This window comes from Scyliorhinus canicula, chromosome 4 (assembly GCF_902713615.1).
Source record: "Scyliorhinus canicula chromosome 4, sScyCan1.1, whole genome shotgun sequence".
NCBI classification, from domain to species: Eukaryota; Metazoa; Chordata; class Chondrichthyes; order Carcharhiniformes; family Scyliorhinidae; genus Scyliorhinus; species Scyliorhinus canicula.
This window is the reverse complement of record NC_052149.1, coordinates 7,511,953-7,528,195: the sequence shown is the minus strand read 5'-3', so window position 1 is coordinate 7,528,195 and position 16,243 is coordinate 7,511,953. Positions and strand designations below refer to the sequence as shown.

Sequence of the window (16,243 nt, the reverse complement as noted above, 5' to 3'; positions counted from 1 at the left end):
CAAGCTAGGAGAGTGGGCAATGAAGTAGCAGATGGAATACAATGTGGAAAAGTGTGAGGTTATGCATTTTGGAAGGGGGAATTTAGGAATAGACTATTTTCTAAATGGGGAAATGTTTAGGAAATAAGAAGCACAAAGGGACTTGGGAGTCCTTGTTCATGATTCTCTTAAGGTTAACGTGCAGGTTCAGTCGGCAGTTAGGAAGGCAAATGCAATGTTAGCATTCATGTCAAGAGGGCTAGAATACAAGACCAGGGATTCATAGATTCATAGGGGCAGCAGGGTAGCAGGGGCAGCAGGGTAGCATGGTGGTTAGCATAAATGCTTCACAGCTCCAGGGTCCCAGGTTCGATTCCCGGCTGGGTCACTGTCTGTGTGGAGTCTGCACGTCCTCCCCCTGTGTGCGTGGGTTTCCTCCGGGTGCTCCGGTTTCCTCCCACAGTCCAAAGATGTGCGGGTTAGGTGGATTGGCCGTGATAAATTGCCCGTAGTGTCCTAATAAAAATAAGGTTAAGGGGGGGGGGTTGTTGGGTTACGGGTATAGGGTGGATACGTGGGTTTGAGTAGGGTGATCATGGCTCGGCACAACATTGAGGGCCGAAGGGCCTGTTCTGTGCTGTACTGTTCTATGAATCTATGAATCTCTGTTCGTTATCTACCCATTGTAAGTGCAGTTGCACTATCCGACCACCAGGGGGAGTCGCTCTGGGAGTACGCGAGAGTTTGTACTGGGCTCCTCCCTTGCCTCGGCCCAGGACTCCTCCCCCTGGGACCGATGTATAAAGATCAGTGCCTTAGAGCCAGCCTGCCATTTCACCTGAAGTTCAACGACGAATAGGCTGGCTCTATTGTAAGTGTATTAAAGCCTCTGTTCAGATCCAACTACACGTGTTCGCTGAATTGATGGTTCCATCAATGGGGAGAAGGCAGGAGAATGGGGATGAGAAACATATCAGCCATGATTGAATGGCCGAACCGACTCAATGGGCCGAATGGCCTAATTCTGCTTCTATGTCTTATGGACACAATTTCCACTTTCCTTGAACAACAAGACAAACAGTTACTTTGGAATCTGTCGTTTATTTTGTTTAATACAAATTCACAAAAAAATTCAAACTGCCAATTCAAACTGCCTTCCGAGGGGCAATTAAAAATCTTTTATGAAGATTAAAATTTCAAACAGTTATCATTTTCCAGTATGAGATCTTCCAATGCGAGCAGTGAGGAGAGGGGACTATTTACTGTTCTATAATGGAAGAAATTGAAAATTAATGGGTTCACTGAGTTAAAAATAAGACATAGCGTCAAAATAAGAGGGAGCAGATTTAGGACTGAACTGAGGAGGTACCTCTTCAACTAAAGGGTTGTAAATCTGTGGAATTCGCCGCCCAGTGAAACAGTGGTGGCTACCTAATTGAACGTCTTTTCGGGAAAGATAGATTTTTGAACAGTGAAGGAATTAAGGGCGGGAAAGTGGAGCTGAGTCCACAAAAAGATCGGCCATGATCTTACTGAATGGCGGAGCAGGCTCGAGGGGCTAGATGGCCCACTCCTGCTCCAAGTTCTTATGTTCTTAAAATAATAGCTTCAGCAAAATAAAATCCAGTTGCACAGTGGTCAACAATGCTGCCTCACAGCGCCAGGGACCTGCATAGGAAGACATGTGTAGAGTCTGCACGTTCTCCCTGTGGCTGCATGAGCTTCCTCCGGGAGTTCCAGTTTCATCCCACAGTCCAAAGATATGCAGGTTAGGTGGATTGGCCATGGTACATTTCCCCTTAGAGTCGAGGGTTGTACCGGTTAGGTGAGGTTTCAGTGATAAGGCAGGGGAATAGACCTGGGCAGAGTGCTCTTTTGAAGGGTCGGTGCAGACCCGATGGGCTGAATGGTCTCCTTCTGCAATGTAGGGATTCTATGATTCAAATAAACAGACTGCACAAATGTAAAATTGAATTATTTCCCAACAGAAAACCTCAATTACAAGAATTTAATGATGTTGCGTCAGATCTATCAGTAAGCATGGTGAGAATTGATACAGGTTTGGTGTATTTTGTCAAGAGCAAAACAAATTAATCTACGAATGCGAAGATTAATGTTTCAAACTCTCCATTTTCTTCTAATCGGGCACAGAGCATTCCACATGCCTTCAGTTTGCATTGCTGCTATTGGATTGAAGCTGTGGTTTAAGCTATTTCCAAACCACGCACTTATACCACGGAGTTTTAATTTCTTCATGATCGTTGCCTTTAGTGAAAGGCTCTCTGGGTCATCATACCAGACCTCGTGGTACGACGATCCATCCTGCCAGAGAGATTTGCACAGAGAGGAATGATGTTAGGACCAATGCAGGATCTTAGACATAATATTTACAATTATCAGTATTTAAAATACATTCAGCTTGTATTAAGAGGACAGGTTTAGGTGACAGATATAAGTGTTAGATTGTTCTAAACCCCAGTTATTATAGATTATGGCAACCACGGCAATCTTCCCTGTGCTGCTGTGATCTGCAAGTTGCCTCATTCCATTGACACTTGACAAGGACAAAATAAATTATGTTTCAGAAAATTCTCATTACTGATCCTTCATCGAGATCACAGGACCTCGAATATGAACGCATAACAATTTTAATTCTTTAAATAACTAAAATGAGCACTGGCAATAGAAGTATTCACTTGGTGATTAGACCGAGGAATAGGTTATAAATAATTTAGTTGGTTAGTGATGCTGTTAAAATAGTTGAGACCGTTCATCCAACGCATCACACAAGCTTGCCACCCCCACATTGATTCTGTCTACACCTCCCACTGCCTCAGGAAGGCAGACAGCATTATCAGAGACCCCTCCCACCCAGGCATTGCCTTCTTCCAGACCCTTCCATCAGGCAGAAGGTACAGAAGTCTGAAGACCCGCACATCCAGACAGAGGAACAGCTTCTTCCCCACAGCTCCAAGACTCCTCAACGACTCCCCCTCGGACTGATCTGTTCCCTGTAAGAACACTATTCACGACGCCCTATGCTGCTCTTGCTCATGTATTTGCTTTGTTTGGCCCTTTGTTCTGCACTATAACCAATCACTGTTTTGTCGATGTACCATTTGTCAATGTTCTCTGTGATTATTCTTTTGTCTACTATGTACGTACTGTGTACGTTCCCTCGGCCGCAGAAAGATACTTTTCACTGTACTTCGGTACATGTGACAATAAATCAAATCAAATCAAAATCAAAAATCATTTACATCACCCAAAGCAATGAACTCATCTGGAAGCTGTGAAACATGCCCGCATGGCACATGTTTACAAGCGGATTTGTCACTATGAGGAGTGACTATTTGCTCTGTTGCTCTTTCAAAACTTGCAATTTTATCACAATTTTGAAGAGCATGCAAGCATTCCAAAGTGTTGGACAGCCAATGAACTGTTACGGGGTGACATGTGAAACTCAGCAGGAAATTTGGACACAGTAAGCTCCCACAAACCGCGTATAATATTGTTCAGATAATTGGACAGTGATATAGAGAGTCATAGAGTTTTATAGCACAGAAAGAGGCTCTTCAGTCCAGCATGTCTGTGCGGTCTTCAAGTCTTCTAATCCCATTTTCCAGCACTCGGTCCGGATGCTGTGGTGCTTCAAGTGCCCATCTAAATATTTCTTAAATGTTGCGAGGGTTTCTGCCTCAACCACCCTTTCAGGCAGTCAGAGTCCAACCACCCTCTGGGTGAAAAGGTTTTTCTTCAATTCCTCCCTAAATTTCCTGCCCCTTATCTTAAATCTATGCTCCAGGGTTATTGACCACTCCGCTAAGGGGGAAAGTTCCTTCCTATCCACCCCATCTCTGACAGAATGGCGGAATAATACAGTGCAGAAGAGGCACTTCGGGCCATTGAGGTCAAACCCACGCACAAAAGCCACCTGACCTGCCTACCTAATCCCATTTGCCTGCATATTCCAGACCGTCTCTGGGTAAAAAATGTATTGCTTCAAATCCCCCCTGAACCTCCTGTCCCTCACTTTGAACTTATGTCCTCTTGTAACTGAGCCTTCAACGAAGGGGAACAGCTGCTCCTTATCCACCCTGTCCATACCCCTCATAATCTTGTACGTCTTGATCAGGTCGCCCCCTCAGTCTTCTCTGCTGCAGAGAAAACAACCCCAGCCTATCCAACCTCGCTTCATAACTCTTTATAACTTAAATGTTCCATCCCAGGCAATACCCCGGTGAATCACCTCTGCCCCCCCCCCCCACCCGCCCCCCCCACCCTTTCCCCCCAGCACAATCATATGCTTCCTATAATGTGGCAACTTATGGGTGGCATGGTAGCACAGTGGTTAGCACTGTCGCTTCACTGCACCAGGGTCCCAGGTTCGATTCCCAGCTAGGTCACTGTCTGTGCGGAGTCTGCACGTTCTCCCTGTGTCTGCGTGGGTTTCCTCCGGGTGCTCCGGTTTCCTCCCACAAGTCCCGAAAGATGTGCTGTTAGGCAATTTGGACATTCTGAATTCTCCCTCTGTGTACCCGAACAGGCGCCGGAATGTGGCGATTAGGGGCTTTTCACAGTAATTTCATTGCAGTGTTAATGCAAGCCTACTTGCGACACTAATGAAGATCATTATTATTATTACAGCACACAAAACTCCAACAGTGGCCTCATCAAAGTTCTATACAACTTCAACATGACCTCCCTGCTTTTGTAATTATGCCTCGATTCATAAAGGCAAGTGTCCCACGTGCCTTTTTCACCACCCTATTAACCTGCCCTTCTGCCTTCAGAGATCTATGGATAAATACTCTAAGGTCCCTTTGTTCCCCGCAACTTCCCAGTGTCAGGCCATTCATTGAATACTTCCAGCACGTCGCTCCGCTGCGCTGCTCGGCAGTGGAGAACACAGCAGACCACCAGAAAGCGCACAACCCTCTGGGGGTGTGTGTACGGCAGGGCACCACCAGAGCAGTGGAGGCATTAGAATGGTATTTTGAGGCGTACGATGCACTACTCAATCACAGATCAGGTGGCCACATGGGCCCAATTATATCGGGTCTCTACATCGATCTCCAGTCTCCAGACTAGCTAGGTCCTAAAGGGTACTCCTTAGCCCCCAAGTGCCAACTGACCATCCTGGAGTGATCCTCGAAAAACCCGAGGATGTCCGACTGCCCCAGAATGTAGCTGTCGTGCACACTCCCCTCCCTGTTGACATAGTGCACTCCCAGATGGCCCAGGGCACGCAAGGTGACATGCGTGCCATCTATTACCTCTGGATCTTCGGGCATCCCATCAATAGTGGAGAATCCTGCTGCACGGGCATTTTGTTGGGCCTGTTCCATGTTAAAGTTTATATAGTTCGCCTCCCGGCAAACAGGAGACCTGGGTCTTCATGGATGCACTTGTGGGCTGCGGCTTGTGAGATACCACATAAGTTTCCGCTCGAGCCATGGAATGACACTGAGGTGTAGAACTTCAGGGCTGCGTCAACCATGATGGCCATCAGGAGCGGGAATCACCTCCTCCATATCGTGGCAAGACCGTGAGGGCATGGCACAGGTGCCGCACACTGTCATTTCTTCTAAAGATCAGCAAAGCCTGCACACATTGGGCCTGCCTGCCCCTCTGTGCCCCTCCCTGGCCTGCTAGTGGGGTTCTGCACATGGGTCATCGCCTCGAGCCTCTGCACCTCGAGCCTCGAGCCTCTGCCACCTGGCCTGCCAGCAGCACCACCTCCCACATCTCTCCCACCCCCTCACCCCCTGCCTTCGACAAGTCCTGCCCACACACCCCCGGCACAGGGGGGGCTTCTGGTCACAGGAATCCACACCCTGTACCTCAGACGCCTGCATGCAACGTCATCTGGACCGGACACAGGTCCCCTCCCTGGTGCACCTACCCACCCGCTGGTCGTGGAGATGCCCCCGGTGGATGTTGAGTCTGGAGAAGGGTGTGTAGATAGCCTGGATCACATTGAGATCCAAAAAGATGAGGTGTTGGGCGTCTTGAAAAATATTACGTCCCCAGGGCCGGATGGGATCTACCCCAGAATACTGAAGGAGGCAAGAAAGGAAATTGCTGAGGCCTTGACAGAATACTTTGGATCCTCACTGTCTTCAGGTATGTCCCGGAGGACTGGAGAATAGCCAATGTTGTTCCTTTGTTTAAGAAGGGTAGCAAGGATAATTCAGGGAACTACAGGCCGGTGAGCCTTACGTCAGTGGTAGGGAAATTACTGGAGAGAATTCTTTGAGGCAGGATTTGCTCGCATTTGGAAGCAAATGGACGTATTTGCGAGAGGCAGCACTGTTTTGTGAAGGGGAGGCCGTGTCTCACTAACTTGATAGAGTTTTTCGAGGAGGTCACAGATTGATACAGGGAGGGCAGTGGATGTTGTCTATATGGACTTCAGTAAGGCCTTTGACAAGGTCCCTTATAGCAGACTGGTTCAAGAGGTGAAGTCACACGGGATCAGAGGTGAGCTGGCAAGATGGATACAGAACTGGCTAGTTCATAGAAGGCAGAGAGTAGCAATGGAAGGGTGCTTTTCTGATTGGAGGGCTGTGACTGGTGGTGTTCCACAGGGATCAGTGCTGGGACCTTTGCTGTACGTAGTATATATAAATGATTTGGAGGAAAATGTAACTGGTCTGATTAGTAAGTTTGCGGACGACACAACGGTTGGTGGAATTGCGGATAGCGATGAAGACTGTCGGAGCATACAGCAGGATTTAGATTATTTGGAGACTTGGGCAGCGAGATGGCAGATGGAGTTTAATCTGGACAAATGTAAGGTAATGCATTTTGGAATGTCTAATAGAGGTAAGGAATATACAGTGAATGGTAGAACCCTCAAGCCTATTGACAGTCAGAGAGATTTTGGTGTACAGGTCCACAGGTCACTGAAAGGGACAACACAAGTGGAAAAGGTAGTCAAGAAGGCATACGGCATGCTTGCCTTCATTGGCCGGGGCATTGAGTATAAGAATTGGCAAGTCATGTTGCAGCTGTATAGAACCTTAGTTTGGCCACACTTGGAGTATAATGTTCAATTCTGGTCGCCACACTACCAGAAGGATGTGGAGGCTTTAGAGAGGGTGCAGAAGAGATTTACCAGGATGTTGCCTGGTATGGAGGGCATTAGCTATGAGGAGAGGTTGAATAAACTTTGTTCTCACTGGAATGAAGGAGGTTTTGGGAGACCTGATAGAGGTCTACAAAATTATGAGCGGCATAGACAGAGTGGATAGTCAGAGACTTTTTCCCAGGGTAGAGGGGCCAATTACTAGGGGGCATAGGTTTAAGGTGCGAGGGGCAAGATTTAGAGGAGATGTATTAGGCACTTTTTTTTACACAGAGGGTAGTGGGTGCCTGGAACTCGCTGCCGGAGGAGGGGGTGGAAGCAGGGACGATAGTGACATTTAAGGGGCATCTTGACAAATACATGAATAGGATGGGAATAGAGGGATACGGACCCAGGAAGTGTAGAAGATTTTAGTTTAGACGGGCAGCATGGTCGGCGCAGGCTTGGAGGGCCGAAGGGCCTGTGCTGTACTTTTCTTTGTTCTTTGTTCTTCAGCCGAGTGCCCAAGGCCTCCACGGGCAGTGGGAGCTATGGGTGGCCGGTGGGGCAGGCTGGCTGGGGGTTTCCCTGGGAACAGGACCACGGTCCAGGGGTTGGCATGGTGGACTCGCGGGCACTGTGACACTCACCCCCACCACCCCCCACCCCCCCCCCCCCCCCCCACCCCCAGCCGAGACCATGGGTGGCCAGTCCTCTCCTCCGCAACCTCTTCCCCCCCCCCCCCCCAATGGTGGCTCACCGCAACTGAGGCGGGCCCCCCCCCCCAGCAGCTCACCCACCCCCCTCCGAGCACTGGCCGCAACCCCAGTGCCCCCAGCCTCTTTGACTGTAGGTGAAGGTGGCTACGCATCTCTTCGGCTCCCCGCAGCTGCCCTTCTGCCAGCTTCACATTTTAAAAAAGCAGTACCAATCGGTGCCCACGTGACCACTTGTTGGGCAGGCCGTTGGATTACTGCAGGCCGTTCAGAGGGAGCCGCTCCTGGCAATTGCATGGAGATTGGCCTTAAGTGGGTGATTATTGGTTTTATGCCATGATACAGTGGGATCCCGCCAACGGGAACGGACCAGTTAGATCGCAAACTGATCGGCACCCAGCGCAATTCTCATTTTTGGGCTCTCCCACAATGTAACGACCGGATCGCGCTCTTGCTTAAGCACGCCACGGCCATACTCGCGTCCGGTAGCTCCATCTCACTCCACGGATACTGTCAGACCTGCTGAGATTTTCCATCATTTTCAGCTTTTGTTCAATCAGAACCTCCCTGCTCTTATATTCCATGCCATGGTTAATAAAGGCAAGCATCACATAAGCCTCCTTAACCACCTTACCTGCCTACTGTTGCCTTCAGGGATCCGTGGACCTGTACACCAAGGGTTCTCAGATCCTCTGTACTTCTGCGGGTGCTGCTGTTCATTGTGGCCTCCTTTGCCCTGTTAGTCCTCCCAAAATGTATTACCTCACACTTTTCAGGTTTAAATTCCATTTGCCACTGTTCTGCCCATCTAACCGGCCCGTCCATATTGTCCTGTAATCTAAGGCTTTCCTTCTCACTATTTACCACACCACCAATTTTTGTATCCTCTATAAACTTACCGATCATCCCGCCCACATTCACATCTAGATCATTAATGTACGCTACAAATAATGAAATGAAATGAAAATCACTTATTGTCACGAGTAGGCTTCAATGAAGTCACTGTGAAAAGCCCCCTAGTCGCCACATTCCGGCGCCTGTCCGGGGAGGCTGGTACGGGAATCGAACCGTGCTGCTGGCCTGCTTGGTCTGCTTTAAAAGCCAGCGATTTCGCCCTCTGCTAAACCAGCCCTTAGTGAACTAACCAGCCCCTATATCAAGGATAGCAAGGGATCCAGCACCGATCCCTGCGGAACACCACTGGACACAGGCTTCCAGTCACAAAAACAAAGTTTGACCATCACCCTGTACCTCCTGTCACTGAGGCAAATTTGGATGCAATTTGCCTGGTCCCATCGACTCTTCCTTTCTTGACCAGTTTCCCATGCGAGACCGTGTTAAAAGCCTTACTGAAGTCCACATAGACGGCATCAACTTCACTCCCCTCATCTATGTACCTAGTCACCTATCGATACAAAATATTTCTGCAAAATGAACTCGTTTTGATGTTTTGATTATCAATGTCCATTTCTTTGTCAATTGTCCAACCGCACACATTGCCCTATATTCTGTACTCTGTACGAGGAGAACAATGAAACATTGCAATGTTTCCCTTCAAACAATGTTAGAATGCACGGGTCTGCATTGTGCTTTGACTGATCGTCCTACCTTATAGACATAATATGGCGATTTGTAACTATCGTCCCAGTATCTGCCGGTAAATGATTTGGGCAGCTGCTCCATGACCTCTTTGTACGGAATCTGCTTCGCCACTTGAGAACTGCAAGGAGCTCCTTTAAAAGGTTTCTTTGTAATTTCACATCGACCAGGCTGAAAAATACAAGAAGGATGAGAGTATAATGATTGTGGATATAGTTATTCTGGTAACATCAGAAATGTAGAAAGAGACTGGCTGATCTCCAAATGTACAGGTTGCGATGGAAATTTAAGCAAAAAAAAAATCTGTATTGTCACAAGTAGGTTTACGTTAACACGGCAATGTAATTACTGTGAAAAGCCCCTAGTCGCCACATTCCGGCGCCTGTTCGGGCACACAGAGGGCGAATTCAGAAGGTCCAAATTATCGAACAGCATGTCTTTCGGGACTTGTGGGAGGAAACCGGAGCACCCGGAGGAAACCCACGCAGACACAGGGAGAACGTGCAGACTCCGCACAGACAGCGACCCAAGCCGGGAATCAAACCCGGGACCCTGGAGCTGTGAAGCAACAGTGCTAACCAATGTGTTACCACTAAATTAAATTCCAGGGCGTTAAGAGTTATGGAGCAACGGAAACTGTGCGGGTTCAGATTCAAATCGGTGAACTCTAATTCAAGCATGAGGATTAGGCTGGAGGGATTTGGATGCCTGCTCCACATCTGTTGTTTGTTTGGTTCCACACTGAACAGATTAATTTTGAGAAAGGCTTTGAGACCTTCCAATTTACAGTCTAGAAGAATGCAGTTCAGTAACTGTCCCCATGAACCAAGAGAGTGAACAGCATGGATAAGGTAAGCACAGATAGCAAGTTTTCATGAATACCTTATTGATGATTCATGTTAATAGTTTAGGGATTAGCATTATGTTGGCACAGTGATTAGCACTGATGCCTCACAGTACCAGGGACCCTTGGGTGACAGCGTGGAGTTTGCACGTTCTCCCCGTCTCTGTGTGAGTTTCCTCCAGGTGTTCCGGTTTCCTCCCACAGTCCAAAGATGTTAGCTGGAATGGCCATGCTGAATTGCCCCTTGGTGTTGAAACATTAAGTGGGTTATGAGGACAGGTGGGGTGGCGGGGAGGGTATGGGCCTAGGTTTGGTGCTCTTTCAGAGGATCAGTGTAGACTCGATGGGCCGAACGGCCTTCTACTGCACTGTAGGGATTATGCGATTTTATAAAAAGTGACTAACGCAGCTTGGAGTCCATCATACTTAAAATACTTGGGACCATGTTGACTAAAGAGGTGAACAGCTGGAAAGGTAACATCATCAATCAACAGGCACACTTTCTAAGCTGGAAGAGTGATGTCTATACAGATTGCAAATATGTCCAGGTTGTTTTGGGATTTACCGCTAAATTAGTTTAGAAGTGTTCAGTGAACACTGAAAAGGCTATGTTGCAATGAATATTATTTTGTTTTCTTTCTTTCATAGAATATGGCCAATACTGACAAGGCCAGTGTTTGTTGCCCATTCCCAATAGACCTCGGACTGAATGACTTGCTTGACCATTTCAGTGGCCAATTCAGAGGAGTCACATTCAGGCCAGATCAGGTGAGGCTGGCAGATTTCCTTCCTTAAAAACACTTTTGTGGTCCGAATTGGTTTTTGTAACAGTCAGTGATAGTGTTATGATCACTATTGCCAAGATTAGCTTCATATCACATATTTATTATTTGAACCAATGCTCGACCAGCTGCCATGCTGTGATTTGAACCCGTTTGCCCAGGCATTAACCTTACCCTCTGTGTTGTAAGCTCAGTGATATTATCAGTGTGTTCCCCAAGATGATGGAACTTGCAAGTTTCTCTGGTTCCAGGTTATTGGAGTGTTCTGCACCAGCCAGCTTGGGCTCAAACCAGCCCTCCGAGCCTTTCATCACCCTGGTGCAACCTGGAGTTCAGAGAATCTAAGAAACAATGCAAGTTTAGTGAATCTAGCGGTCTGCAACGGAGCTGGACGTGTGCTGGTAATTGGAGGCGGGGCTGGAGCTTTGTCAATTTCATGGATAACAGTCTTAGAAGAAGAGACTGAACCATCAGGAGATGAGCAGTTGCTGAGGCCATCTGAGTCGGAATGGTTTTTTGAGGGCTTCCCAAGGCCAGATCTTCAAAAGTGAAAAATTGAAATCCCCTCTTGAGGGAGGCAGACTTTAAAAAAAAAAATCCAATTAAGGGGCAATTTAGCTTGGCCAATCCGCCCACCCTGAACATCTTTTTGGGTTGTGGGGGGTGAGATCCACGCAGACACTGGGAGAATGTGCAAACCTCCACGCGGACAGTGACCCGGTGCTGGGATCGAATACGGGTCGTCGGCGCTGTGAGGAACCACTGTGCCACCGTGCCGCCCAATATTTTGTGACTTAACATGTCCACTGTCACCTTAGGTGTGTTCTTGAGAAATCTATTTCAGTCGCACCTGTTATTTACCACATATAGTGTTGTGTGCTGTCACAGGTTTACTGTTAATTAATATTTTCCTCTTGCCAATCCTGAATGTTAGAGTCTGAAACAGATATTATCGATTGCTTAACTTTTCTGATTTTTTATAGTAAATCTTTTTGGTTTAAAACCATGGAACTGTTGGCTTTATTTTCTTAGTGGATAACTGAAATAAAATGAAATGAAAATCGCTTATTGTCACAAGTGGGCTTCAAGTGAAGTTACTATGAAAAGCCCCTAGTCGCCACATTCCGGTGCCTGTTGGGGGAGGCTGGTACGGGAATTGAACCCGCGCTGCTGGCCTGCCTTGGTCTGCTTCAAAAGCCAGCGATTTAGCCCAGTGTGCTAATCCAGCCCGTTTCAAGACATAGGAGCAGAAGTAGGCCACTCGGCCCATCAAGTCTGCTCCGCCATTCAATCATGGCTGATATTTTTCTGATCCCCATTCTCCTGCCTTCCCCCCATAACCCCTGATCCCCTTATTAATCAAGAACCTGTCTATCTCTGCCTTAAAGACACTCAGTGATTTGGCCTCCACAGCCTTCTGCGGCAAAGAGTTCCACAGATTCACCACCCTCTGGCTGAAGAAGGCTAAAACATCAGGCTGTTCCAAAATATAATTGGACGGCTTGATGGACAAGGGTGATATATTTCAGATAAATTGACTTAATTCTCAGTTTGCGCGCAATGCAAACTGATCATTTGTCCTTACCTCATAGAAATCCAGGCAAGTATAGTCACGCCCAAACCATGGAATTCCCATCACCAGTTTTTTGGGATCAACACCCAGACGGATATAAGCAGAGAGCCCTTAGTGGAGAAAAGTATGACTGTATTAGGATAACATAGATACACACAAGCAGCTCTCTTGACCAGAATTTTTTTATTGGACGTACCTGATAAAGCCTGGTGATAGGGAGCGTTTGCTTTTGCAAAGCAGTCACGCCACATTTGAAGGTGTATTGCAAACGATTGCACAACAAAAAAGTCGCAGGACTTTGCAACAGCTGCAAAATCATTGCAGTTGAAAGCTCTGCAGTCTGGGGTCCAAGGAAGAGTCACTGAAATCTAAGAGGAAGTAAAAGTTAGTTTTATCTCACATCTCATGTTCCATAACACTGGTAGTTATTCGGGGTGGAATCTTCCCGGCCTGCCAGTGGTGGGAAGCTGCCCATTCGGCATACTCATTAAAAGGCCACATTGATGGCATGAAATCCCCTCTCTCCAAATTAACTTCCTCACCGGTGAGAAAGTAGAATATTCACTTTTTTCAACAATGTATAAGTGACTTGCACTTGGTGAGCTTGACGTCTTTGTGGACTATGAAAGCGTTGGAGGTGTTGCTTGGGCCTTTGGGAACCACTGATTTTAATGATTCAGAGGAGGCTGGTGGTAAACAAACATGGATTTATTTACACGATGTGGTGAACGTATTCACCATAGTATAAACTGTCTATATAGTACTGTGACCTATGACCAGGAAATAGTAATACGATCTGCCACCATGTATTGTATAGGAGCCCCGGTGGGCTCCGTCTCTGGCTCCGCCCCCCGGGCTGTATATAGACCTGGCCACCTGTGGGCGGCACTCATTGTCCCAGCAATTACAGGCAGGCAAGTTCTCTGTTAATAAAGCCGATGTTCACTCCTTCTCATCGTCTTGCAGTGAATTGATGGTACAACAATTTATTAGCCGAAGACATCCCTATGGAAGCCGCTCTAAAGCCTGATAAACTCGAAGCACGAGCTAAGGCGATCTTCCCCCACTGGCTCCGCTGTTTCCAGGCCTGCCTCAACTCCTCTGAAACGCCTCCCTCCGACGCCCTCAAGCTGCGCCTCCTCCACGCCCGGGTGAGCCATCGAATCTCCGTGACGATTGAGAAAGCCGACACGTACGATGAGGCTGTCGCAACGCTGGAGGAGCGTTTCATGATGCTGTAAACGAGGTGGCACCTTCTCACTACCCGCTGTCAACGCGTCGGGGAAATCGCTGGACGGGTCGCTGGAGAACCTGACTCTACTCGCCAGAAACTGCAACTACCAGGCTGTGAAGGCTGGGGAGCGCATGAAGCTGCAGATCTGGGACACCCATGTGGCTGGGGTCCAGTCTAACTACGTCAGGCAGCGACTGCTGGAAAACGGGGCCTCGGACCTGCAGGATACGGTAAACTAGCCACCACATTAGAGGTGGCCTACCAGAGCCTCAGCACGTTCCCTGCAGACCCAGCAAACCCCTCGTGGGCACCACTGACGTGGCCCTCACCAGGTCCGACTACGTCACAGGCCTGTGCCGCGCGGCTGCCCGTCCAGACCGGGCGGTCCGTCATGCTACTTCTGCGGTCAGGGCTAACACCCCAGGCAGCGTTGCCCAGCCCGCATCGCAACATGCAGCGACTGTGGCAAAAAGGGACAAAAAGGGACATTTTGCCAGAGTCTGCCTGGCACGACATAAAGCCCCGAAGTCTAAAGTGTACCAGGCCCAATCCACGGACTCACAGGCCCACAGACCCCGCAATGTGGCTGCGTGTCGGCAGGGAAAGCCCTCTTCGGACGCATCAGCCGCCTCGTGCAACTCGTGGGGGGCGCCACCTTTAACTCAGCCCGACACATGGGGGCGGCCATCTTGGCCACCATCTTCAAAACCAACCGACCCGTGCAACCGATGGGGGCGGCGTTCTTGGTCGCCATATTCAAATCGGCCCGACCCATGCGACTCGTGGGAGTTGCCATCTTGTGACTCCGATACCTCCGACCACGCAGACTACCTGCAGCTCGGCCCCCTCACCCTCTTCCAGTCGCAGCCAAAGCCCCTGGAAAATTCAATGATGGTCGTCCGGGTCAACGGGCATGAGACCCCATGTCCTTTCCACTCTGGGAGCAGCGAGCTTCGTCCACCCCGACACGGTAATGCGCTGCTCCCTCCACATCGAACCCGCGACCCAGACAATCTCCCTTGCTTCCGAATCCCATTTGGTGCAGATCCGGGGACGCAGAGTGCAAACTGCACTTCTATCAGCCAACTGCAATATATACTTCCTGACCGTCATTGACGAGTACTCCCGCTTCCTTCGCTGTCCCTTGTCCCGACATGACCTTGGTCACTGTGATAAAGGCCCTGCACAGCATCTTCACACTTGTATACATCCACAGTGACCGGAGCACATCGTTTATGAGCGATGAGCTGCGTCAGTACCTGCTCAGTAAGGGCATCGCCTCGAGCAGGACTACGAGCTGTAACCCGCTGGCAATGGGCAGGTGGAGAGGGAGAATGCAACGGTATGGAAGGCTGTTCTTCTTGCCCTCTGGTCGAGAAGTCTCCCGATTCCCCCTTGGCAGAAGTTCCTCCCAACGCGCTCCACTCCATTAGATCGCTCCTCTGCACAGCCACGAACGAGACCCCTCACGACCGTGTGTTTGTCTTCCCTAGGAAGTCCATCTCCGGGGTCTTACTTCCATCCTGGCTGCCAACTCCGGGACCTGTCCTTCTCCGGAAGCATACGAGGCGCCATAAGACTGACCCCCTGGTCAAAAGGGTCCAGCTGCTGCACGCCAACCCCCAGTACGCCTACGTCGTGCACCAGGACGGACGACAAGATACGGTCTCCCTATGGGACCTGGTGCCTGCTGGTTCCCCCGCCAACGCCCCCCCCCCCCCCCCCCCCCCCCGGCCATCTACCGCTACCCCCTACGTTCCTTGAACCCCCCCTGGGGCCCCTGTACTGTCCTGCGCCTACACTGCCACCATCCACCACCCCCCTGCCGCCCCCCTCCCCTCAACCGATGCCGACAAGCCAGACTGAAGCTCCAGACAACAGGCTCTTGGAGTCATCAACTGCAACCCGCAACTGCAACTACGCCCGCACCCGCCGCACCGCCAGAGCTGAGGAGGTCCAAGAGAACAATCCGGCCTCAAGACAGACTGAATATATGATGACCCCACTTCATCCCCGCCGGACTTCATTTTTTAACAGGGGGTGAATGTGGTGAATGTATTCACCATAGTATAATCTGTCTGTTTAGTACTGTGACATATGGTCAGGAAATGGTAATGCAATCTACCCTGTCTGTATAGTACTGTGGCCGATGACCAGGAAATAGTAATACGATCTACCACCATGTATTGTACAGGAGACCCGGTGGGCTCCGCCTCAGGCTCCGCCCCCCCCCCCCCCCGGGCTGTATATAGACCTGGCCACCTGTGGGCGGCACTCTTTGTTACTGAACTTATAGGCAGACAAGTTCTCGGTTAATAAAGCCTCTGTTCACTCACTCTCATCGTCTTGCAGTGAATTGATGGTACAACACACTATTTACAAAGGTCTGTATGATGCAGCATATCGCTCCCAGTAAAATCCTAGCTGGAGGACGAATCACACCAGGC

At 49.2% G+C, this 16,243-nt stretch overlaps 1 protein-coding gene across 2 annotated transcripts in view; it reads right to left on the bottom strand.

Annotated features, from left to right (window-relative positions):
• Nucleotides 1-1,128: 1,128 nt before the first annotated feature.
• The window catches only part of LOC119964132 (di-N-acetylchitobiase-like), a 48,708-nt gene continuing 33,593 nt past the window's right edge, over nucleotides 1,129-16,243 (bottom strand). For both annotated transcript variants that reach the window (XM_038793433.1, XM_038793434.1), the window contains exons 4-7: nucleotides 12,759-12,930; nucleotides 12,575-12,672; nucleotides 9,373-9,534; nucleotides 1,129-2,301 (exon numbers count right to left, since the gene is read on the bottom strand). In XM_038793433.1, coding sequence (XP_038649361.1) covers nucleotides 2,098-2,301; nucleotides 9,373-9,534; nucleotides 12,575-12,672; nucleotides 12,759-12,930 — 636 coding nt within the window. In that variant the 3' untranslated portion in view covers nucleotides 1,129-2,097. The remainder of the gene's footprint in view (nucleotides 2,302-9,372; nucleotides 9,535-12,574; nucleotides 12,673-12,758; nucleotides 12,931-16,243) is intronic.